Source organism: Leptodactylus fuscus, chromosome 4, assembly GCF_031893055.1.
Source record: "Leptodactylus fuscus isolate aLepFus1 chromosome 4, aLepFus1.hap2, whole genome shotgun sequence".
NCBI lineage: Eukaryota > Metazoa > Chordata > Amphibia > Anura > Leptodactylidae > Leptodactylus > Leptodactylus fuscus.
The window spans coordinates 47,921,328-47,948,517 of NC_134268.1; the positions used below are offsets into that span (position 1 = coordinate 47,921,328).

The 27,190-nt window shown below is 45.8% G+C and overlaps 1 protein-coding gene across 1 annotated transcript; it reads right to left on the reverse strand.

Moving 5' to 3' along the window:
- Positions 1-26,205, reverse strand: LOC142201134 (lymphocyte antigen 96-like). Its single transcript, XM_075271959.1, has 4 exons — positions 26,080-26,205; positions 25,730-25,816; positions 10,131-10,259; positions 1-65 (listed from the first exon to the last, which is right to left on the reverse strand). Exons 1-4 carry the CDS (start codon positions 26,183-26,185, stop codon positions 1-3), a joined length of 387 nt encoding a protein of 128 aa, XP_075128060.1. The 5' UTR covers positions 26,186-26,205.
- Positions 26,206-27,190: the final 985 nt, after the last annotated feature.

Here is a 27,190-nt window from a genome sequence, read left to right on the forward strand (position 1 = left end):
TCATAATACCTCTGAAAACTGCATCTTCTTAGGACTACGACCATGGGAAGAAAAGCTCACTGTCTCTGTAACATAATAAACCATTAGTAAAATGTGCAAAAGAATAAAAATGCAATATTTATTTCCACTCAAAGTCACATGCACAATCATAGTAAATTTATTGTTATCCAACATTATTGTTCCTATATTGCTTGTATGTGAAAAACACCAAACAAAGATATTAACAATGGAACATTAGGCTGTGCCATCCTGTAGAGCCAGAGCTGTACACCCAGCATTAGACTGGCCCACTGGGAGGCCAGGAGATCTATCAGCAGGCCCGACCTCTTAAAACCGGTTAAGGACCGCTGGCCGTAAATTTACGGCCAGCAGTCCTGGTCTCTAAGACCAGCCGATTGTAAATTTATGGCCGGTCTTCAGAGACTCACTAGGCAGGGGGTGGGGCGGGGGGAGGGCAGGTATTAGGTGTTACTAACACCTAACCACCCCCTCAACAACATTCAGTCGGACTCAGTTCCGACTGAACGTTTTAACCCTTTCGATCGTGCCGTGAAACATCACGGCGCGATCGAAAGGGATCCGCCGCATATTGAAGCTGATCGGCACCCCCCGCGGCGAGATCGGGGGGTGCCGATGTCAGTAGAAGGTAGTCTGGGGTCTGGCCAGTGACCCCAGACTACCGGAGCCCCCACATACCTGGTTGATCCTGCCGACCGATGGAGGAAGTGAGCGATGTGTCTCACTTCCTCTGCAGCTTGCAGGACACGAGCAGGCTCATGTCCTGCTCGTGTCCTGCAAGCTACTATACAGAATCAGTTGGTGCTTTCATGAAAGCATCAACTGATTCAAGTGTCCTAAAGGGACACATGAAAAAGTTAAAAAAAAAAAAGTTAAAAAAAAGTAAAGTGTATGAAAAAAGTAATAAAGTTATAAAGCCCAAAAATCCCTTTTTCTCTATACAAAATGAACTATATAAAAAAGTACTAAAAATTAATAAAAACAATGCATATTTGGTATCGCCGCGTCCGTAACAACCTGTACAATAAAACTGAAATAATATTTAATGTATACGGTGTACATCTGAAAAAAAAAACGGAAAAAACCCGCCAGAAGTAGTGATTTTTTACCATATCACCTTACAAAATATGCTATAAAAAGTGATCAAAAAATCATATGCACCCCACAACAGTACCAATAAAAAGCGCAGGTTGTCCCGCAAAAAAATAAGCCCTCAACCAACACTGTAAACCGAAAAATAAAAATGTTACGCCTCTCATAAGATGGCGATGCAAAAATCACTGATTTATGTCCCCAAATGTGTTTTTGTTCTGCAGAATTAGTATCGCATAAAAAAATAGTATAAATGAGGTATCGCCGTAACCGTACCGACCCGCAGAATAAAGGGAACATGTTACTTTTACTCTGCGCTGCATGGCGAAAAATTTAAAGGGTACAACTCAATGCCAGGATTTTATTTTTTTTTTAAATCCAGCAAGAAAAAGTTAATAAAATGTATTCAGTATGTTGTAGGCACCCAAAAATGGTGTCATTACAAAATATATCACATCCCGCAAACAACAAGCCCTTATATGGCCGCGTCACCAAAAGAATAAAGAAAATATAGCATCTACCAATGTGAAGACAAAAAAACCCAAAATCGCCAAATTATTAGAATACAACTGGCGGCGTCAGGAAGGGAATGTATAAGCTGTGTCAGTGTACTTCAGGAGACACCCCAGATTTACAGTTTACAAGGGAAAGACACCAGAAGTGACCCCCAAAATGAGCCCCAGAGTGACTCCCCCAATCATAGGAGCTACTGGGACATAGTAGGGAATTTGGTGTCTGCAATGTACTCCGCACCGCTTACACATTCCCTCTTCGCCATCCGCTGTGCAGTCATGTCCGGGATACTAATACTCACTACACCCCCTGAGAAATTCTTTGAGGGGTGCAGTTTTCAAAATGGGGTCACTCCTTTGGGGAATCCACTTTTCTGGTACCTTACAGGCTCTACAAACATGACATGGCATCCAGATACCAAACATCTGAATCTGTACTCCAAAAGCCTCATCGCGCTCCTTCCCTTCTGCGCCCTGCTGTGCGCCCAAACTGCAGTTTATGCCACATGCATGACACATGTATGACACTGGTGTACCCCGGATAACGTACGTAATGTCATATGTGGGTATAAACTGATATTAGGGCACAGCCGGACACAGAAGGGAAGAAGGGTTATTGGGTTTTTGGAGCGCAGACGGTTTGGTTTTTGGATGCCATGACACTTTTGCAGAGACCCTAAACTTGCCCCTACAAAATGGGGTTTACAGTTACCTCCAGGTCTCTCCAAAAGGAACATGGCCCCCAGAAAGTCCCTCTAAATCTGTACTCCAAAAGCTAAAAAGCGCAGTGCTCCTTCCCTTCTGAGCCCTCCTGTGTGCCCAAGCAGCAGTTTACACCCACATATATATATTTTTTGCCCCTTGGGATGGCCCCTTAATAGTTTTAGGAGTGCAGGTCTCTGACAACACAAAGTGGGTGCAATGTATGGGGCACCAAAATGGCATATTTCTTTCAAAATTTAAATTTTCATTTTGGACATTCATTTTTTGGAAGCATTTTAGGCACAAAATGATAATACCCCTTGATTCATTCCTTGACAGGTGTAGTTTCTAAAATGGGGTCACAATGGGGGGTTTCCATTGTATTGATACTTTAGGGGCTCAGCAAATGCGACATGGCACCTGAAAACTATTCCAGCCACATCTGCCCTCCAAAATCCAAATAGCTCTCTTTCCATTCTGAGCCCCACCATGTACCCATACAGCAGATTATGGCCACATATGGGGTATTGCCGTGTTCAGGAGAAATTTTGTAACAAACTGTGGGGGGGCTTTTAATTCTTTAACTACTTGCAAAATTAAAAATATGGCGCTAAATGGATGATTCATTGGGAAAAAAAGTAATTTTTCATTTTTACATCCCAATGTTAATAAAATCTGTGAAACAGCTGTGAGGCCAAAATGCTCACCAAACCCCTAGATAAATTCTATGAGGGGTGTAGTTTCCAAAATGGGGTCACTTTTAGGGGGTTTCCACTGTATTGGTACTTTAGGGGCTCTGCAAATGCGACATGGGACTTGAAAAATATTCCAGCAAAATCTGTCCTTCAAAAGCCAAATAGCTCTCTTTCCATTCTGAGCCCCACCATGTTCCCATACAGCAGATTATTACCACATATGGGGCATTTCTGTGTTCAGGAGAAATTGTTTAACAAACTTTATGGAGCTTTTTCCCCTTTATCCTCTTGTGAAAATGAAAAATTTGGGGCTAAATTGACAGTTTATTGGAAAAAAAGTAATTTTTCATTTTCATGCCCCAATGTTAATAAAATCTGTGAAACAGCTGTAGGGTCAAAATGCTCACTCTACCCTTTAATATGTTCTGTGGGGGGTGTAGTTTCCAAAATGGGGTCACTTTTAGGGGGTTTCCACTGTATTGGTACTCTAGGGGCTCTGCAAATGAGACATGGCACCTAAAATTATTCCAGCAAAATCTGCCATCCAAAAGCCAAATAGCGCTCTTTCCATTCTGAGCCCCGCCATGTTCCCATACAGCAGAATATGGCCACACATGGGGTATTGCCGTGTTCAGGAGAAATTGTGTAACAAACTGTGGGGGGCTTTTAGTCCTTTATCCCCTTGTGAAAATTAAAACTTTGGGGATAAAGTGACATTTTAGTAATTTTTCATTTACACATCCCAATGTTAGTAAAATCTGTGAAACAACTGTAGGGTCAAAATGCTGACTATACCCCTTGATGAATTCTGTGAGGGGTGTAGATTCTAAAATGGGGTCACTTTTGGGGGGTTTCCATTGTTTTGGTACTCTAGGGGCTCTGCAAATGAGGCATGGTGCCTGAAAATTATTCCAGCAAAATCTGCTGTTCACACACCCAGTGTCGCTCCTTCCCTTCCATGCACTGCTGTGTACCCAAAAATCAGTTTACGCCCACATGTGGGGTATTTCTGTGCACGGGAGAAATTGCATAACAAAATGTGAGATGCATTTTCTCCTTTAACCCTTTGTGAATGTGTTAATTTTAGGTCTAAATGAATGTATTAATGAAAAAAAAATAAAATGTCTAAATTTCACTGCCATATTATTTTTATTCTTATGAAAAACTTAAAGGGTTAACAAACATCCCAAATGCTGTTTTGAATAATTTGAGGGGTGTAGTTTTGAAAATGGGGTGATTTATGGGGGTTTCTATTATACAGGCCTTTATAATTCCTTACAGAACTGAAGCGGTCCCTAAAAAATTGGTTTGGGGAATTTTCTTGCAAATCTAGAAAATCGCTGTTACACTTGTAAGCCTTGTAACGTCCAAAATAAATTAAAAGACAATCAAAAGATGATGCCGATATAAAGCAGAGATATGGGAGATAATATTTATTTATGTATTTGGGTGGTATGACTATCTGCCTGAAAAGCAGAGAATTTCACATTTTGAAAATTGCAATTTTTTCCAAATTTCCATCAAATTTCCTAGTTTTTTTTATAAATAAATACACAAATATTGATTAATATTTACCACTAACATGAAGTATAATGTGTTACGAAAAAAACAGTCTCAAAACCACTTGTGTAAGTTAAACCGTCTCAAAGTTATTGCCATTTAAAGTGACACATGTCAGTTTTGAAAAAAAAGGCCTGGTCTTTAACATACTTTTGGGCCTGGTCCTTAACCGGTTAATAAAAGAAAATTTCCTTTTTTTGCTCTAGCAGAGAAGGAAATAGGACAGAGGACCCTTCCACCAGCCATGAGTCCTTGGTAGATGTCATTGATCCTCACTGGCAGACATAACCAATCTAGATCCTGCTGTCAGGATTCTCAGTATATATTCTCACTGCAGCCAGCATTGCTCACTAATGTGATTTAAGGTTTCCATGTTGACATGTGAAACTTCACCTGGTTCTGATGCTAGCCAGAGCTCTGAGACCCTGAGCCAACAAGAGTTTTGCCTTATTTCCCAATCATCAGCTGAGGAGGGATATTTCATGTCTGTTTAGATAGTCACTGACTTTTCAGCGTAGTCTCATTTTATAAAGCCTGTGATTCTGGATCAAAATGTAATGTAAAGTGATTACAAATGTTGCTGCTTTTTGCCTGAAAAACTTCTCTAAATTTCTTGCCACTAGGTGTCTCCCTTCTAGCTATAGTCACTTCAAATGGCTGTGTCTTCGGTTTTATACCACTTCAAAAAATGGTTCTTTCTGAAGGTTAGCGTTTTGTAACCCCACATCTTATTTCAGTATATTAGAAGATGTAATATGTTGTGGTCAGTCTCCCAGATCATACCCAGCCTCCACTTTTGATATGGACCAGTGACGTAACTAGGAATGGCGGGGCCCCGTGGCGAACTTTTGACATGCCCCCCCCGCCCCCCCATCCCAACTGACGCCGAAGACCTCGACCAACCCCCTCCTCCGCACTCTATTATGTCCCTTACTGGCCCCTGCACACAGTATTAACCCCAATAGTGTCCCCTGCACACAGTATTAACCCCAATAGCATACCTCCCAACTTTTGAAGAACTGAAAGAGGGACAAAATGTGCGGCGCGCAAATTTAGCCCCGCCCACTTTTGTGTTGACTCCACCCACTCGTTAATTTTTCATGTGCCCGCACACAGTATAATCCTCCTACAGTCACCCGTAAATTATATGTCCCCCCCTCTATCATATACACCCTTCATCTGCCCCCAGTTTCATGTCCCTCTTCCATCTCTGCCCCCAGATTCATGTCCCTCCATCTCTGCCCCCAGATTCATGTCCTCTCCATCTCTGCCCCCAGATTCATGTCCTCTCCATCTCTGCCCCCAGATTCATGTCCTCTCCATCTCTGCCCCCAGATTCATGTCCCCCATCTCTGCCCCCAGATTCATGTCCCCACATCTCTGCCCCCAGATTCATGTCCCTCCATCTCTGCCCCCAGATTCATGTCTCTCCATCTCTGCCCTCAGATTCATGTCCTCTCCATCTCTGCCCCCAGATTCAAGTCCCCCATCTCTGCCCCCAGATTCATGTCCCCCATCTCTGCCCTCAGATTCATGTCCCCACATCTCTGCCCCCAGTGTCATGCCGTCCTCTCCTTCATCTGCCCCCAGATTCACGTTCCACCTCCACATTAAACTTACCTTCTCCTCCGCTCCCTCGCCGCTCTCTGCCCGCCTCTCTCGCTGACACATGCGGCTGAAGGAAGGAGCTGACACAGGTCAGCTCCTCGCTTCGCCGCTGCCCGCCTCTCTCCCTGACATATGCGGCTGAAGCTGCTCGCGTGCTCGCTTCGCCGCTGCGTCTCTCTCTCGCTGACACATGCGGCTGAAGCGAGGAGCTGACCTGTGTGAGCTCCTCGCTTCGCCGCTGCCGCCGGCTCCTGTCTTGTACATCGCGTCTACAAGCCAGGAGCCGGCGGCAGCGGCGAAGCGAGGAGCTGACACAGGTCAGCTCCTCGCTTCAGCCGCATGTGTCAGCGAGAGAGAGACGCAGCGGCGAAGCGAGCACGCGAGCAGCTTCAGCCGCACGTGTCAGGGAGAGAGGCGGGCAGCGGCGAAGCGAGGAGCTGATCTGTGTCAGCTCCTTGCCTCAGCCGCGTATGTGTTCAACTCAGATCGGCGTCCTCTGGACGCCGATCTGAGTTGAAATCGGGACATACCTCCCTCCAACCGGGACCGCGGGACATGTCACCCAAATCGTGACTGTCCCGCGGAAATCGGGACGGTTGGGTGGTATGCCAATAGTGTCCCTCTGAAGTGCCTCCTCTAATGTTGGGTCCTGTACTAGTCGGGAAATCTTTAATTATTGTCAAAAACGTATTACCTTTGCTGGACCTGAAGGTTTCTATATCCTAATTTATATTGTGGTAGTTGAAGTCCCCCATAATAATTACCTCATTATTTTTAGCTGACTCCTCATTATACTTGGAGACTTATACATTTTTAATTTTCCGTCCCCTTATTTCCACCCATAGGGACTCTATTGTGCATTTTCCTCAGCGATGACATCTCTCAGTATAGGTTTTAGGCAGGATTTTATGTAGAAGCAAACCCCTGCCCCCCTCATAATTATTCAGTATTTTCTGAACAGACTGTACCCCTGTATATTTACATCCCCGTCATAGCTGTTATCCAGTCATGTCCCGCTTATCCCCACTACCTTGTATCTCTCTTCCAACATTATTGCTTCTAATTCCTCAATCCTGTTGTTTTACAAGTAAGTTGTAGGTTTCGCGCTCATATATTTACATGCGATTTTTTTATTATTGTACAGCTACTGTATGATCTTCATCTAAATTTTAGAAATATTATAGCTTCATATTAACTGCTACAGCGTTTAATAATTAGATTTTTATGAACAAATTGATTCTGTGTATATATACATTGATAAATCTGTATCTAGTAACAACATTAATCTTCTACACTAAATAGTGGTAACCAGTGGCGTAAGTACCGCTGTGGCAGCAGAGGAAGCTGCCACAAGGCCCGGGACATTAGGGGCCCGGTGACAGCCGCTACCGCTGCTATCATTATACTCGGGGGTCTTTTCGGATCCCCGAGTACAATGATCGACGGCCTGGGAGAGGTAAGAAACATAAAAAACACTGTTACTTACCTCTCCATGATCCGGACAGGCTTCAGCCTAGTCGTCTGACGTCTCATGACCCCGGCCTGCGTCCCGGGTCATGTGACGTCTGACGTAATTGAAGATGGACTACTTCGGAGGCCGACAGCGTAGGAGACGGGAGATGGGTGAGTAACAGAGTTTTTTAAATGTTTTTCTCCCCCTGGGTCTCCAATTATTATACTCTGGGGTCTGAAAAGAGTATAACAATTGTTTATGGGTGTTCACAGTAGGACATAATACTGTGTGCAGGGGCCACTATGGGGTACAATACTGTGTGCAGGGGCCACTATGGGGATAATACTGTGTGCAGGGGCCTCTATGGGGGATAATACTGTGTGGAGGGGCCACTATGGGGGATAATACTGTGTGCAGGGGCCACTGTGGGGTATAATACTGTGTGCAGGGCCCACTGTGGGGCGTAATAGAGCGCGCAGGAGTGCATAGGAGGGAGTTGGTCGAGGTCTTCGGCGTCGGTCTAGGGGGGGCCCATGTCAAAAGTTCACCACGGGGACCCGCCATTCCTAGTTATGCCACTGGTGGTAACACACTGACACAATGTCTCTTTACAAAGAAATACGAACCCTGAGACTGTCAATGATGCCGGCATACAGACAAGAGCTGCCGCGCATGCGTGGCTACTCTCGTATGGCCCGTACGATACCTCTGTGAAATCTAATCACTTTGATGCGCAGAGAGGAAGACTGCGCATGCACCTGCTCTCCGAAGCGGCCCGAACATAACATACGGCAGCCAGACATACAGCGGGTGTATGTGCATGCGAAGTAAAGCGGACCTCGGTATCGCAGCAAGGCTGAGCGCAGAGACGACGAAAACACGCATTTCTTCTCTATATAAAACGCTGAATGGCGTGCAGTAAACACTGCGTTTATTACTCATTATGCAAACTGCAACAAAGGTTGTAAATTGTACCATTGGACTTCTGTTCATTTCAACAGCTGGGAACACAGCCTTATGATAAACTCACTTACACAAGATAAAATGAGAGCAATGAGATGGTCTGTTAAACATTCAAATGGTAAATCTGTTTTATTTATGTTTTATATTTGTTTTTTATACATATTAGTGTAATTTTGTTTTTCATAGATCTGATAAAGGGGTGAAGCCATGTGTGTGACTTCAGCACCCCGAAACGCGTAATCATATTCCAAATAAAGTAACTATTGATATCATATCCATTCTACTAATTTGTTCCGAGTGAGCGCGAAACCTACTATTTGTTTGGATACAATCCACAACTTACTTGTGAAACAGTCAGCTGACCTTGTGTCGCATATTGGTTTACGCTGCCATCCACAACTCGGTTGTCCAGAGGCACAATTGTGCATACGTGTTTGAAAACGGGTGGTCACCCACGACTATATCCAAACCCTGGAGAAGCGCGGTTGCCCATTTATTCAAAGTCAATCCTGTTGTTGAGACTCCTGCCATTGTTTTACTTTATCCCTAGTCTGCATTTTCTTATTAACTGCTATAACCCCTCACTCAGCTTCGCCCCCAGTTTCCTTGCTTATCCTCCTGTCACTATCTACACCATTCTCCCTGTCTATACCATTTATGCCGTCCCTCTGTCCCAAGGTTAAAACTCATCCAACCATCTAGCCATCTTCTCCCCCAGGCAGCACACCTGCATCCTCCCCATTGAACGATTGGCCTTGCAAGGATATGAAGCTGCGAATAAAAAACCAGACAGCATACAGACTTCCTGTCTGTGTTTTTCATCCGTTTTTCACAGATTCTTTGCTAGGTGATGTTGAGAAATAAAGAAGACGATATTCAGGTTTTTTTAGGAGGCAAAAAAAATGGATGACACATGGATGGGACACGGATTGCACATGGATAAAACACACGGCTCAAACACAGAAATATAGTAGAATAAACGTTTGTTCAATGGGTTGTTTGTGTGAAAGTAACCTTAAGGAGTGATCTACTTTACAGGAGGAGGGTAAGGCCTTGTTCAAATCTGCGTCGGTAATCCGTTCGGGAGATTCCACATGGGGGACCCCGAACAGACTACCGAACGCATTTGCAAGCAGTGTGCAGTGAAAGCACACGGACCCCATAGACTATAATGGGGTCTGTGTACTTGCCATGAGATCTCTACAGGGAACATGCGGACAGGAAAGTACTTCATAATCTGCTTTCCTGTCCTCATGACTCATGCGGAGATCTTGCAGCAAGAACACATTATAGTCTATGGGGTCCGTGTTCTTTCACTGTACATTGCTCACAAATGTGTTCAGTAGTCCGTTCGGGGGGTCCTCATGCAGACTCCCAGAACGGATTACCAAATGCAGATGTGAACCAAGGGTAAGACATAATCTGTGTGTACATGATCCTGAGATCTGCTACTCTGTAAATGAAGAGAATGTCTCCACATGTGTACTGAGAAGAAACTCAGGCTAAGTCCCCATGTTTATCTCTTACCTCCTTTTAGAGCACCGCAGAAATCATATTCATCATCGGCTCCAGAACATAAGTCATATCTGCGTTCTGAGACTGTCACAGATTCCTTCGCAACTTGCACCACAGAATATAAGCGGTCAATGTTCTTTTCTGTCCCACAATAAACAAATGTTATTACTACTGAAGGCTGAGCTGCAATACCAGGTACAGACAATGGGCAAGAGTGGTGCTGTTTCTAGAGAAAAAAAATAACAAACCCCATTAACATTGGCGCTTCTATTAGGGTAGCATGTATCAGTATGTTATAGGGCCTGACAACTCATGAGGTCCATTTGCACTGATATACTGTATAAGATACAGGTATTGAATGACTATGGGTAATCGATGGGGGGGTGAAAAATTAAATGTGGCCCAATCCAAATATTCATTATGGCTCCCCATTTTTCTATGCTATGATGTCATGGTAAACACAGTGATTTTTTTCTGAGCTAAAATACCATTGTGTATATTATCTCTGTACTGTGACATCACTGTGTTTATTATCACTGTACTGCGACGTCACTTTGTTTATTATCCATACGCTGTGACATCACAGTGTTTATTATCTGTGTATTGTGACATCACAGTGTTTATTATCTGTGTATTGTGGCATAACTGTTTATTATCTGGGTATTGTGCTATAACTACGCTTACTATTAGAGATGAGCGAACAGTGTTCTATCGAACTCATGTTCGATCGGATATTAGGCTGTTCGGCATGTTCGAATCGAATCGAACACCGCGTGGTAAAGTGCGCCATTACTCGATTCCCCTCCCACCTTCCCTGGCGCCTTTTTTGCTCCAATAACAGCGCTGGGTAGGTGGGACAGGAACTACGACACCGGTGACGTTGAAAAAAGTAGGCAAAACCCATTGGCTGCCGAAAACATGTGACCTCTAATTTAAAAGAACAGCGACGCCCAGCTTCGCGTCATTCTGAGCTTGCAATTCACCGAGGACGGAGGTTTCCGTCCAGCTAGCTAGGGCTTAGATTCTGGGTAGGCAGGGACAGGCTAGGATAGGAAGGAGAAGACAACCAACAGCTCTTGTAAGAGCTAAATTCCAGGGAGAAGCTTGTCAGTGTAACGTGGCACTGACGGGCTCAATCGCCGCAACCCAGCTTTCCCAGGATCCTGAATGGAATACACTGTCAGTGTATTCCCGTATACCCGATATATACCCCGATACCCGTTCCAACGGTGTGCCCCCCCACCTTCACCCCAGAAATACCCTGCAAGTCCCCTAGCAATAGAATTGGGGCTATATACACCCACAATTTTTACTACTGGTATACAGTGCCATTGTCTGACTGGGAATTCAAAGAATATATTGGGAATACAAATACCCTCATTTCTTGCTACTGCCATATAGTGCCAGTTTCTGACTGGTAATTCAAAGAATATATTGGGGTTACGTGCACCCACAATTTTTACTACTGGTATACAGTGCCATTGTCTGACTGGGAATTCAAAGAATATATTGGGAATACAAATACCCTCATTTCTTGCTACTGCCATATAGTGCCAGTGTCTGACTGGGAATTCAAAGAATATATTGGGGTTACGTGCACCCACAATTTTTACTACTGGTATACAGTGCCATTGTCTGACTGGGAATTCAAAGAGTATATTGGGAATACAAATACCCTCATTTCTTGCTACTGCCATATAGTGCCAGTTTCTGACTGGGAATTCAAAGAATATATTGGGGTTACGTGCACCCACAATTTTTACTACTGGTATACAGTGCCATTGTCTGACTGGGAATTCAAAGAGTATATTGGGAATACAAATACCCTCATTTCTTGCTACTGCCATATAGTGCCAGTGTCTGACTGGGAATTCAAAGAATATATTGGGGTTACGTGCACCCACAATTTTTACTACTGGTATACAGTGCCATTGTCTGACTGGGAATTCAAAGAGTATATTGGGAATACAAATACCCTCATTTCTTGCTACTGCCATATAGTGCCAGTTTCTGACTGGGAATTCAAAGAATATATTGGGGTTACGTGCACCCACAATTTTTACTACTGGTATACAGTGCCATTGTCTGACTGGGAATTCAAAGAATATATTGGGGTTATAAATACCCTCATTTCTTGCTACTGCCATATAGTGCCAGTTTCTGACTGGGAATTCAAAGAATATATTGGGGTTACGTGCACCCACAATTTTTACTACTGGTATACAGTGCCATTGTCTGACTGGGAATTCAAAGAATATATTGGGGTTATAAATACCCTCATTTCTTGCTACTGCCATATAGTGCCAGTTTCTGACTGGTAATTCAAAGAATATATTGGGGTTACGTGCACCCACAATTTTTACTACTGGTATACAGTGCCATTGTCTGACTGGGAATTCAAAGAGTATATTGGGAATACAAATACCCTCATTTCTTGCTACTGCCATATAGTGCCAGTGTCTGACTGGGAATTCAAAGAATATATTGGGGTTACGTGCACCCACAATTTTTACTACTGGTATACAGTGCCATTGTCTGACTGGGAATTCAAAGAGTATATTGGGAATACAAATACCCTCATTTCTTGCTACTGCCATATAGTGCCAGTTTCTGACTGGGAATTCAAAGAATATATTGGGGTTACGTGCACCCACAATTTTTACTACTGGTATACAGTGCCATTGTCTGACTGGGAATTCAAAGAGTATATTGGGAATACAAATACCCTCATTTCTTGCTACTGCCATATAGTGCCAGTGTCTGACTGGGAATTCAAAGAATATATTGGGGTTACGTGCACCCACAATTTTTACTACTGGTATACAGTGCCATTGTCTGACTGGGAATTCAAAGAGTATATTGGGAATACAAATACCCTCATTTCTTGCTACTGCCATATAGTGCCAGTTTCTGACTGGGAATTCAAAGAATATATTGGGGTTACGTGCACCCACAATTTTTACTACTGGTATACAGTGCCATTGTCTGACTGGGAATTCAAAGAATATATTGGGGTTATAAATACCCTCATTTCTTGCTACTGCCATATAGTGCCAGTTTCTGACTGGGAATTCAAAGAATATATTGGGGTTACGTGCACCCACAATTTTTACTACTGGTATACAGTGCCATTGTCTGACTGGGAATTCAAAGAATATATTGGGGTTATAAATACCCTCATTTCTTGCTACTGCCATATAGTGCCAGTTTCTGACTGGTAATTCAAAGAATATATTGGGGTTACGTGCACCCACAATTTTTACTACTGGTATACAGTGCCATTGTCTGACTGGGAATTCAAAGAATATATTGGGGTTATAAATACCCTCATTTCTTGCTACTGCCATATAGTGCCAGTTTCTGACTGGTAATTCAAAGAATATATTGGGGTTACGTGCACCCACAATTTTTACTACTGGTATACAGTGCCATTGTCTGACTGGGAATTCAAAGAGTATATTGGGAATACAAATACCCTCATTTCTTGCTACTGCCATATAGTGCCAGTGTCTGACTGGGAATTCAAAGAATATATTGGGGTTACGTGCACCCACAATTTTTACTACTGGTATACAGTGCCATTGTCTGACTGGGAATTCAAAGAGTATATTGGGAATACAAATACCCTCATTTCTTGCTACTGCCATATAGTGCCAGTTTCTGACTGGGAATTCAAAGAATATATTGGGGTTACGTGCACCCACAATTTTTACTACTGGTATACAGTGCCATTGTCTGACTGGGAATTCAAAGAGTATATTGGGAATACAAATACCCTCATTTCTTGCTACTGCCATATAGTGCCAGTGTCTGACTGGGAATTCAAAGAATATATTGGGGTTACGTGCACCCACAATTTTTACTACTGGTATACAGTGCCATTGTCTGACTGGGAATTCAAAGAGTATATTGGGAATACAAATACCCTCATTTCTTGCTACTGCCATATAGTGCCAGTTTCTGACTGGGAATTCAAAGAATATATTGGGGTTACGTGCACCCACAATTTTTACTACTGGTATACAGTGCCATTGTCTGACTGGGAATTCAAAGAGTATATTGGGAATACAAATACCCTCATTTCTTGCTACTGCCATATAGTGCCAGTGTCTGACTGGGAATTCAAAGAATATATTGGGGTTACGTGCACCCACAATTTTTACTACTGGTATACAGTGCCATTGTCTGACTGGGAATTCAAAGAGTATATTGGGAATACAAATACCCTCATTTCTTGCTACTGCCATATAGTGCCAGTTTCTGACTGGGAATTCAAAGAATATATTGGGGTTACGTGCACCCACAATTTTTACTACTGGTATACAGTGCCATTGTCTGACTGGGAATTCAAAGAGTATATTGGGAATACAAATACCCTCATTTCTTGCTACTGCCATATAGTGCCAGTGTCTGACTGGGAATTCAAAGAATATATTGGGGTTACGTGCACCCACAATTTTTACTACTGGTATACAGTGCCATTGTCTGACTGGGAATTCAAAGAGTATATTGGGAATACAAATACCCTCATTTCTTGCTACTGCCATATAGTGCCAGTTTCTGACTGGGAATTCAAAGAATATATTGGGGTTACGTGCACCCACAATTTTTACTACTGGTATACAGTGCCATTGTCTGACTGGGAATTCAAAGAGTATATTGGGAATACAAATACCCTCATTTCTTGCTACTGCCATATAGTGCCAGTTTCTGACTGGGAATTCAAAGAATATATTGGGGTTACGTGCACCCACAATTTTTACTACTGGTATACAGTGCCATTGTCTGACTGGGAATTCAAAGAATATATTGGGGTTATAAATACCCTCATTTCTTGCTACTGCCATATAGTGCCAGTTTCTGACTGGGAATTCAAAGAATATATTGGGGTTACGTGCACCCACAATTTTTACTACTGGTATACAGTGCCATTGTCTGACTGGGAATTCAAAGAATATATTGGGGTTATAAATACCCTCATTTCTTGCTACTGCCATATAGTGCCAGTTTCTGACTGGTAATTCAAAGAATATATTGGGGTTACGTGCACCCACAATTTTTACTACTGGTATACAGTGCCATTGTCTGACTGGGAATTCAAAGAATATATTGGGGTTATAAATACCCTCATTTCTTGCTACTGCCATATAGTGCCAGTTTCTGACTGGTAATTCAAAGAATATATTGGGGTTACGTGCACCCACAATTTTTACTACTGGTATACAGTGCCATTGTCTGACTGGGAATTCAAAGAGTATATTGGGAATACAAATACCCTCATTTCTTGCTACTGCCATATAGTGCCAGTGTCTGACTGGGAATTCAAAGAATATATTGGGGTTACGTGCACCCACAATTTTTACTACTGGTATACAGTGCCATTGTCTGACTGGGAATTCAAAGAGTATATTGGGAATACAAATACCCTCATTTCTTGCTACTGCCATATAGTGCCAGTTTCTGACTGGGAATTCAAAGAATATATTGGGGTTACGTGCACCCACAATTTTTACTACTGGTATACAGTGCCATTGTCTGACTGGGAATTCAAAGAGTATATTGGGAATACAAATACCCTCATTTCTTGCTACTGCCATATAGTGCCAGTGTCTGACTGGGAATTCAAAGAATATATTGGGGTTACGTGCACCCACAATTTTTACTACTGGTATACAGTGCCATTGTCTGACTGGGAATTCAAAGAGTATATTGGGAATACAAATACCCTCATTTCTTGCTACTGCCATATAGTGCCAGTTTCTGACTGGGAATTCAAAGAATATATTGGGGTTACGTGCACCCACAATTTTTACTACTGGTATACAGTGCCATTGTCTGACTGGGAATTCAAAGAGTATATTGGGAATACAAATACCCTCATTTCTTGCTACTGCCATATAGTGCCAGTGTCTGACTGGGAATTCAAAGAATATATTGGGGTTACGTGCACCCACAATTTTTACTACTGGTATACAGTGCCATTGTCTGACTGGGAATTCAAAGAGTATATTGGGAATACAAATACCCTCATTTCTTGCTACTGCCATATAGTGCCAGTTTCTGACTGGGAATTCAAAGAATATATTGGGGTTACGTGCACCCACAATTTTTACTACTGGTATACAGTGCCATTGTCTGACTGGGAATTCAAAGAGTATATTGGGAATACAAATACCCTCATTTCTTGCTACTGCCATATAGTGCCAGTGTCTGACTGGGAATTCAAAGAATATATTGGGGTTACGTGCACCCACAATTTTTACTACTGGTATACAGTGCCATTGTCTGACTGGGAATTCAAAGAGTATATTGGGAATACAAATACCCTCATTTCTTGCTACTGCCATATAGTGCCAGTGTCTGACTGGGAATTCAAAGAATATATTGGGGTTACGTGCACCCACAATTTTTACTACTGGTATACAGTGCCATTGTCTGACTGGGAATTCAAAGAGTATATTGGGAATACAAATACCCTCATTTCTTGCTACTGCCATATAGTGCCAGTGTCTGACTGGGAATTCAAAGAATATATTGGGGTTACGTGCACCCACAATTTTTACTACTGGTATACAGTGCCAATTTCTAACTAGGAATTCAAAATGCGCAAGGCTCCCGGAAAGGGACGTGGACGAGGCCGTGGGCGAGGTCGGGGGAATGGTTCTGGGGAGCAAGGTAGCAGTGAAGCCACAGGGCGTCCCGTGCCTACTCCTGTGGGGCAGCAAGCATTGCGCCACTCCACAGTGCCAGGGTTGCTTGCCACATTAACTAAACTGCAGGGTACAAACCTTAGTAGGCCCGAGAACCAGGAACAGGTCTTGCAATGGCTGTCAGAGAACGCTTACAGCACATTGTCCAGCAGCCAGTCAGACTCTGCCTCCTCTCCTCCTATTACCCAACAGTCTTGTCTTCCTTCCTCCCAAAATTCCGAAGCTTTACAGAACAATAACCCAAACTGTCCCTGCTCCCCAGAGCTGTTCTCCGCTCCTTTCATTGTCCCTCAACCTGCCTCTCCACGTCACGATTCCACGAACCTAACAGAGGAGCATCTGTATCCAGATGCTCAAACACTAGAGTCTCCTCCATCTCCGTTCGATTTGGTGGTGGATGACCAGCAACCCACCCTCATCGACGATGATGTGACGCAGTTGCCGTCAGGGCATCCAGTTGACCGGCGCATTGTGCGGGAGGAGGAGATGAGACAGGAGTTGGAAGAGGAAGTGGTGGATGATGAGGACACTGACCCGACCTGGACAGGGGGGATGTCAAGCGGGGAAAGTAGTGTGGATGTTGAGGCAGGTGCAGCACCAAAAAGGGTAGCTAGAGGCAGAGGCAGAGGTCAGCAGCTTAGGCGAAGCCAGGCCACACCCGGAATCTCCCAAGATGTTCCAGTTCGTACCCAGCCCCGAAAAACTCCCACCTCGAGGGCACGTTTCTCGAAGGTGTGGAGTTTTTTCAAGGAATGCGCCGAGGACAGATATAGTGTTGTCTGCACAATTTGCCTCTCGAAATTGATTAGGGGCTCTGAGAAGAGCAACCTGTCCACCACTTCAATGCGCCGTCATTTGGAATCCAAGCACTGGAATCAGTGGCAGGCAGCAACGGCAGGACAAAGGCCGCCTGCCGTTCACGCCACTGCCACTGCCTCTGCCACTGCCTCTGCCACTGCCACTGCTGACTGTGCTGGCGATGCACTCCAGAGGACGAGCCAGGACACCACTTCATCTGCCTCCGCCACTTTGTTGACTTCTACCTCATCCTCCCCTGGTCCTGTCTTATCTCCTTCTCCTGCACCATCAAAGGCACCATCAGGCGTTTCTTTACAACAACCCACCATCTCTCAGACATTGGAGCGGCGGCAGAAATACACTGCTAACCACCCACACGCGCAAGCCTTGAACGCCAACATCGCTAAACTGCTGGCCCAGGAGATGTTGGCTTTCCGGCTTGTTGAAACTCCCGCCTTCCTGGACCTGATGGCAACTGCGGCACCTCGCTATGCCGTCCCTAGCCGTCACTACTTCTCCCGGTGTGCCGTCCCCGCCTTGCACCAGCACGTGTCACTCAACATCAGGCGGGCCCTTAGTTCCGCGCTTTGCACAAAGGTCCACTTGACCACCGACGCATGGACAAGTGCATGCGGACAGGGACGCTACATTTCACTGACGGCACACTGGGTGAATGTAGTTGAGGCTGGGACTGCTTCCCAAACTGGCCCGGTGTACCTCGTCTCCCCGCCTAACATTCCTGGCAGGGACACGAGAAGAACACCCCCCTCCTCCTCCTCCTCTACCGCCTCCTCCTCCGCCACCGCCTCCTCCTCCGCCACCGCCTCCTCCTCCGCTGTTAGATTGACCCCAGCTACGAGTTGGAAACGTTGCAGCACTGGCGTTGGTAGACGTCAGCAGGCTGTGCTGAAGCTGATCAGCTTGGGGGACAGACAGCACACTGCCTCCGAGGTGAGGGATGCCCTCCTCGATGAGACGGCAATATGGTTTGAGCCGCTGCACCTGGGCCCAGGCATGGTCGTTTGTGATAACGGCCGGAACCTGGTAGCAGCTCTGGAGCTTGCCGGACTCCAACATGTTCCATGCCTGGCCCACGTCTTCAACCTAGTGGTGCAACGTTTCCTAAAGAGCTACCCCAATGTTCCAGAGCTACTGGTGAAAGTGCGGCGCATGTGCGCCCACTTTCGCAAGTCGACAGTAGCCGCTGCTAGCTTAAAATCTCTCCAGCAACGCCTGCATGTGCCACAACACCGGCTTTTGTGCGACGTCCCCACACGCTGGAACTCAACGTTTCAGATGTTGAATAGAGTGGTTGAGCAGCAGAGACCTTTGATGGAATACCAGCTACAAAACCCTAGGGTGCCACAAAGTCAGCTGCCTCAGTTTCACATCCATGAGTGGCCATGGATGAGAGACCTTTGTGACATCCTACGGGTCTTTGAGGAGTCCACAAGGAGGGTGAGCTCTGAGGATGCGATGGTGAGCCTTACAATCCCGCTCTTGTGTGTTCTGAGAGAATCCCTGATTGACATCAGGGATAACTCAGATCACACAGAGGAGTTAGGGATAGCATCCGATCCGTCACAGCTGGAGAGTAGGTCCACACATCTGTCCGCTTCACTGCGTTTAATGGAGGAGGAGGAGGAGGAGGAAGAAGAGTTGTCCGATGATGTGATGGTGATACAGGAGGCTTCCGGGCAACTTCGAATCGTCCCATTGTTGCAGCGCGGATGGGTAGACATGGAGGATGAGGAGGAAATGGAGATTGAACTTTCCGGTGGGGCCAGAGGAGTCATGCCAACTAACACTGTGGCAGACATGGCTGAGTTCATGTTGGGGTGCTTTACAACCGACAAGCGTATTGTCAAAATCATGGAGGACAACCAGTACTGGATCTTTGCTATCCTTGACCCCCGGTATAAAAACAACATCTCGTCTTTTATTCCGGTAGAGGGGAGGGCCAATCGCATCAATGCTTGCCACAGGCAATTGGTGCAGAATATGATGGAGATGTTTCCAGCATGTGACGTTGGCGGCAGGGAGGGCAGTTCCTCCAGTAGGCAACCAAGTTCTCACCGGTCCACACAAACGAGGGGCACACTGTCTAAGGTCTGGGACACCTTGATGGCACCCCCTCGCCAAAGTGCCGCCACGGAGGGTCCTAGTGTCACCAGGCGTGAGAAGTATAGGCGCATGTTGCGGGAATACCTTTCCGACCACAGCCCTGTCCTCTCCGACCCCTCTGCGCCCTACACGTATTGGGTGTCGAAGTTGGACCTGTGGCTTGAACTTGCCCTATATGCCTTGGAGGTGCTGTCCTGTCCTGCCGCCAGCGTCCTATCTGAGAGGGTGTTCAGTGCAGCCGGTGGCATCATCACTGACAAGCGCACCCGTCTGTCAGCTGAGAGTGCCGACCGGCTCACTTTGATAAAAATGAACCACCACTGGGTAGAGCCGTCATTTTTGTGCCCACCTGTGTAAAGCACCCCAACATGAAACTCCATGTCTGTACTCAACCTCTCCAATTCCTCCGCATCCTCATACTCATCCACCATAAGCGTTGCACAATTCTGCTAATACTAGGCTCCCTCCACCCTGATTTCCCCCAACTCTGCTGGTTAGAGGCTCCCTCCACCATGAATTTGCCCAAACTGGGCTGTTTAGAGGCTCCCTCCACCATGAATTGGTCCAAACTGGGTTTTTTAGAGGCTCCCTCCACCATGAATTTGCCCAAACTGGGCTGTTTAGAGGCTCCCTCCACCATGAATTGGTCCAAACTGGGCTGGTTAGAGGCTCCCTCCACCATGAATTTCCCAAAACTTGGCTGTTTAGAGGCTCCCTCCACCATGAATTTGCCCAAACTGGGCTGTTTAGAGGCTCCCTCCACCATTAATTGGTCCAAACTGGGCTGGTTAGAGGCTCCCTCCACCATGAATTTGCCCAAACTGGGGTGGTTAGAGGCTCCCTCCACCATTAATTGGTCCAAACTGGGCTGGTTAGAGGCTCCCTCCACCATGAATTTCCCAAAACTTGGCTGTTTAGAGGCTCCCTCCACCATTAATTGGTCCAAACTGGGCTGGTTAGAGGCTCCCTCCACCATGAATTTGCCCAAACTGGGCTGTTTAGAGGCTCCCTCCACCATTAATTGGTCCAAACTGGGCTGGTTAGAGGCTCCCTCCACCATGAATTTGCCCAAACTGGGCTGTTTAGAGGCTCCCTCCACCATGAATTGGTCCAAACTGGGGTGGTTAGAGGCTCCCTCCACCATGAATTGGTCCAAACTGGGGTGGTTAGAGGCTCCCTCCACCATTAATTGGTCCAAACTGGGCTGGTTAGAGGCTCCCTCCACCATGAATTTGCCCAAACTGGGCTGTTTAGAGGCTCCCTCCACCATTAATTGGTCCAAACTGGGCTGGTTAGAGGCTCCCTCCACCATGAATTTGCCCAAACTGGGCTGTTTAGAGGCTCCCTCCACCATGAATTGGTCCAAACTGGGGTGGTTAGAGGCTCCCTCCACCATGAATTGGTCCAAACTGGGGTGGTTAGAGGCTCCCTCCACCATTAATTGGTCCAAACTGGGCTGGTTAGAGGCTCCCTCCACCATTAATTGGTCCAAACTGGGCTGGTTAGAGGCTCCCTCCACCATGAATTTGCCCAAACTGGGGTGGTTAGAGGCTCCCTCCACCATTAATTGGTCCAAACTGGGCTGGTTAGAGGCTCCCTCCACAATTAATTGGTCCAAACTGGGCTAATTAGAGGCTCCCTCCACCATGAATTGGTCCAAACTGGGTTTTTTAGAGGCTCCCTCCACCATGAATTTGCCCAAACTGGGCTGTTTAGAGGCTCCCTCCACCATGAATTGGTCCAAACTGGGCTGGTTAGAGGCTCCCTCCACCATGAATTGGTCCAAACTGGGCTGGTTAGAGGCTCCCTCCACCATGAATTTGCCCAAACTGGGCTGGTTAGAGGCTCCCTCCACCATTAATTGGTCCAAACTGGGCTGGTTAGAGGCTCCCTCCACAATTAATTGGTCCAAACTGGGCTAATTAGAGGCTCCCTCCACCATGAATTGGTCCAAACTGGGTTTTTTAGAGGCTCCCTCCACCATGAATTTGCCCAAACTGGGCTGTTTAGAGGCTCCCTCCACCATGAATTGGTCCAAACTGGGCTGGTTAGAGGCTCCCTCCACCATGAATTTCCCAAAACTTGGCTGTTTAGAGGCTCCCTCCACCATTAATTGGTCCAAACTGGGCTGGTTAGAGGCTCCCTCCACCATTAATTGGTCCAAACTGGGCTGGTTAGAGGCTCCCTCCACCATTAATTGGTCCAAACTGGGCTGGTTAGAGGCTCCCTCCACCATGAATTTCCCAAAACTTGGCTGTTTAGAGGCTCCCTCCACCATTAATTGGTCCAAACTGGGCTGGTTAGAGGCTCCCTCCACCATGAATTTGCCCAAACTGGGCTGTTTAGAGGCTCCCTCCACCATGAATTGGTCCAAACTGGGTTTTTTAGAGGCTCCCTCCACCATTAATTGGTCCAAACTGGGCTGGTTAGAGGCTCCCTCCACAATTAATTGGTCCAAACTGGGCTAATTAGAGGCTCCCTCCACCATGAATTGGTCCAAACTGGGTTTTTTAGAGGCTCCCTCCACCATGAATTTGCCCAAACTGGGCTGTTTAGAGGCTCCCTCCACCATGAATTGGTCCAAACTGGGCTGGTTAGAGGCTCCCTCCACCATGAATTGGTCCAAACTGGGGTGGTTAGAGGCTCCCTCCACCATTAATTGGTCCAAACTGGGCTGGTTAGAGGCTCCCTCCACCATTAATTGGTCCAAACTGGGCTGGTTAGAGGCTCCCTCCACCATGAATTTGCCCAAACTGGGGTGGTTAGAGGCTCCCTCCACCATTAATTGGTCCAAACTGGGCTGGTTAGAGGCTCCCTCCACAATTAATTGGTCCAAACTGGGCTAATTAGAGGCTCCCTCCACCATGAATTGGTCCAAACTGGGTTTTTTAGAGGCTCCCTCCACCATGAATTTGCCCAAACTGGGCTGTTTAGAGGCTCCCTCCACCATGAATTGGTCCAAACTGGGCTGGTTAGAGGCTCCCTCCACCATGAATTTCCCAAAACTTGGCTGTTTAGAGGCTCCCTCCACCATGAATTTGCCCAAACTGGGCTGTTTAGAGGCTCCCTCCACCATTAATTGGTCCAAACTGGGCTGGTTAGAGGCTCCCTCCACCATGAATTTGCCCAAACTGGGGTGGTTAGAGGCTCCCTCCACCATTAATTGGTCCAAACTGGGCTGGTTAGAGGCTCCCTCCACCATGAATTTCCCAAAACTTGGCTGTTTAGAGGCTCCCTCCACCATTAATTGGTCCAAACTGGGCTGGTTAGAGGCTCCCTCCACCATGAATTTGCCCAAACTGGGCTGTTTAGAGGCTCCCTCCACCATTAATTGGTCCAAACTGGGCTGGTTAGAGGCTCCCTCCACCATGAATTTGCCCAAACTGGGCTGTTTAGAGGCTCCCTCCACCATGAATTGGTCCAAACTGGGGTGGTTAGAGGCTCCCTCCACCATGAATTGGTCCAAACTGGGGTGGTTAGAGGCTCCCTCCACCATTAATTGGTCCAAACTGGGCTGGTTAGAGGCTCCCTCCACCTTGAATTTCCCAAAACTTGGCTGTTTAGAGGCTCCCTCCACCATTAATTGGTCCAAACTGGGCTGGTTAGAGGCTCCCTCCACCATGAATTTGCCCAAACTGGGCTGTTTAGAGGCTCCCTCCACCATGAATTTGCCCAAACTGGGCTGTTTAGAGGCTCCCTCCACCATGAATTGGTCCAAACTGGGCTGGTTAGAGGCTCCCTCCACCATGAATTTCCCAAAACTTGGCTGTTTAGAGGCTCCCTCCACCATTAATTGGTCCAAACTGGGCTGGTTAGAGGCTCCCTCCACCATGAATTTGCCCAAACTGGGGTGGTTAGAGGCTCCCTCCACCATTAATTGGTCCAAACTGGGCTGGTTAGAGGCTCCCTCCACCATTAATTGGTCCAAACTGGGCTAATTAGAGGCTCCCTCCACCATGAATTGGTCCAAACTGGGTTTTTTAGAGGCTCCCTCCACCATGAATTTGCCCAAACTGGGCTGTTTAGAGGCTCCCTCCACCATGAATTGGTCCAAACTGGGCTGGTTAGAGGCTCCCTCCACCATGAATTGGTCCAAACTGGGCTGGTTAGAGGCTCCCTCCACCATGAATTTCCCAAAACTTGGCTGTTTAGAGGCTCCCTCCACCATTAATTGGTCCAAACTGGGCTGGTTAGAGGCTCCCTCCACCATGAATTGGTCCAAACTGGGGTTTTTAGAGGCTCCCTCCACCATGAATTGGTCCAAACTGGGGTTTTTAGAGTCTCCCTCCACCATGAATTGGTCCAAACTGGGGTTTTTAGAGTCTCCCTCCACCATGAATTGGTCCAAACTGGGGTTTTTAGAGGCTCCCTCCACCATGAATTTGCCCAAACTCTGCTGGTTAGAGGCTCAATCCACCCTGATTTTCAAAACAAATGTTGGTGCCAACCTCAACTTACTACAAGGGCCAAATTCACTGCTGGTGACAAGCTCTCCTCACTGCAAGTGCCAAATACACATGTTTCAAGGTGTTTTCCTACTGTCAGAGAGGTGGTATTGAGTGTGTAAAGTGTGTAGTTGTTAGGCTGTGATGTTGGGGTAATAGAGGGTCTTTGGTGTGTTAGATGCCCCCAGACATGCTTCCCCTGCTGTCCCAGTGTCATTCCAGAGGTGTTGGCATCATTTCCTGGGGTGTCATAGTGGACTTGGTGACCCTCCAGACACGGATTTGGGTTTCCCCCTTAACGAGTATCTGTTCCCCATAGACTATAATGGGGTTCGAAACCCGTTCGAACACACGAACATTGAGCGGCTGTTCGAATCGAATTTCGAACCTCGAACATTTTAGTGTTCGCTCATCTCTACTTACTATACCTTTACTGTGACACAACTGTGTCTAACAATCCTTTAAAGTATTATGGTTAAATGTGTGTTACATAGAAGTGCCACCTTGCATCATTGACATCTCAGAACAGCATTTTTGGGATATATAACCTAGAATCCTCCTTCTATTACCATAATGAGTAAGTAACAACGATCAGTACAGTTGAAATGATCCTCTGGATGGAGACTTACACAATGTGCTATTCAGTGATGTAACTAGGAATGGCGGGGCCTGTGGCGAACTTTTGACATGGAGCCGCCCCCCTTCCTGACCGACCTCGACCGACCGACCCCCACCGCATTCCTGCGTGCTCTATTATGCACCATAGTGGCCCCTGCACACAGTATTATGCCCCATAGTGGCCCCTGCACACAATATTATGCCACATTGTGGCCCCTGCACACAGTATTATCCCCATAGTGGTCCCTGTACACAGTATTATGTCCCATAGTGGCCCCTGCACACAGTATTATGCACCATAATGAACACCCATGAACATTTATTATACTCTGAGGTCTGAAAAGACCCCAGAGTATAATAATCGGAGACCCGGGGGATACAAACATAAAAAAACATTGTTACTTACCTATCTCCTGCTCCGATGCAGTCTTTGGCGGTGTCGGCCTTCTTTAATGACAAACTCATGTCACATGTCCCGAGACGCTGCCCCAGTCATGTGATGTCAGTGACGTCACACGACAAGGCCCGAAGCCTGCCCGGAGCATGGAAAGGTAAGTACCACAGTTTATTATGTTCCTTTTCCTTTCCAGGGCCTCCGATCATTATACTCGGGAGTCTGAAAAGACCCCCGAGTATAATGATAGTGCTTGTGGGGCCCGCGGCATAACTCCAGCCGCTAACGGCCTATTAAAAAAAAGAAAAAAAACGCAGGTGTAGCGGCTGTCGCCGAGCCCCTAATGTCCCAGGTCCTGTGGCAGCCACTACCCCTGCTACCCCGGTAGTTACGCCACTGGTGCTATTCTGAACACACCCAGTTTATGGCGCAGCATTGAGAAATACAAGCCCTGGTAAAGGATACAGCTGGAAAACCCTTCATTGTAATATAACATGAAGATAATTTCTGCATTAAACATACTTGCAATTACGGTAAAAGAATAATTCAGTGCTGTATTCCTGCTCAGCTCACAAGGTTCCACCTTAACCACTGGTGTAAAACTGTCATCTATAGGAGAAAGAAGCAGAGAGATTATAAAGAGGATTTACACACACTCAAGCAAAATTATTCACCCCCCATTGTAAGTTATGTTTAGCTGCAAAATTGACAAACTTTCAGCTGTTTCCAAAAAAGAGTTACAAATGAAACAAAAGCTACAGGTTCAGCTCAATAAATTAGAATATCCATGAATATTTCCGAAAAGGGGCACTCCAGCAAATTGTATATTGTCCATTGTACCGTAACAGAGTAGAAAGGACTATATGACTTACCACACATCTCATAAAATGCCTCTACCTTTGGTGTTTTACAAATCAGATGTCTCCTATTAGATTCCACAGCCACAAATCCAAGAAGGAACAGTAGAACGTGAAACATCTCAGAATCATGAAGACCCTGCAGCAGCGATCTGTGCTATATTGTTTGACCTAGACGTCCAATAAGTGACTGAATGTCAAGTTCCTCTTTTGTAATTTTCCGGTTCCTTTGAGTCAGAGATTACTCCTCCCACAATGCACAATCCACGTCGTGGTTTAGTACTTTTTTTTGTCTCTCCGACAAAAAATTCAGTTTACAAACTAATTATTTTGACTCAGTGCCTGGATATTACATATTAAAGGGTTATTTGAAGATCAACAAGGGTTTCACATGCAGGATCCCCACAGATCAGTTGCTTGAAGTGACTGTGGTGCTCCATAAGCACAACTTCTGCTTCACAAGCCAAATTATGTCACATTCATTGGTCACATGTCAAGTGAATGGGACCAAGCTGTAATACCAAGCACAGCCACTATGCAATGCATGGCGCTGTCCTTGGTTTTCTGTGAGGAGGCTGCAACACGTGTCCAACCGATGCCATCCGATCAAACAGCTGACCACGAGGTGCTCTACCCCGCTGATCTTTAGTTAATGACCTACACTCAAGAAGGGCCATCAAGTAATAAAGTTGGGAGACCCCTTTAGCTGTGATATGACCTGTGCTTCCAGCTCCGTAGTATTGAGCTCACAAGTTACAAAATAGTCCAGTTTGATAGTGTCATATGGTGTCATCATTCAATATAACATCAAACACTGCCAATGGACCATGTTCCAGTGCTCATATGTACCAACATAAAGAGACCACAGCGTCCATAGTTTCCATTGAAGGTAGATGTGTCTTGTACTTTGCAAAAACTTCAAGTGTTCAATGCAGATGCATGATATCCATATCTCCCATAGCTGTAAACATGCTGAACGTTCCAGTACCTGCATAGTAGATAACATAGCCGCCATTTTTGTAAGCTATGGACATCACAGGGTTTTTTTTATGTCAGCACCCATGTTGTTCATTGGAGGCTACTTCTTCGTGTAAGTTAGAAAGGCCATGAAACCATACAAGGACTG

Excerpts from the sequence above, each read along its gene's own strand:
- LOC142201134 (XM_075271959.1), bottom strand. The coding sequence starts at position 26,185 with ATGTTTCACGTTCTACTGTTCCTTCTTGGATTTGTGGCTGTGGAATCT. Across the intron at positions 25,817-26,079 it reads GGCATTTTATGAGATGTGTG|ATGACAGTTTTACACCAGTG; the intron begins GTAAGTCATATA and ends TTTCTCCTATAG. Across the intron at positions 66-10,130 it reads CTGCGGTGCTCTAAAAGGAG|AGACAGTGAGCTTTTCTTCC; the intron begins GTAAGAGATAAA and ends ATTATGTTACAG.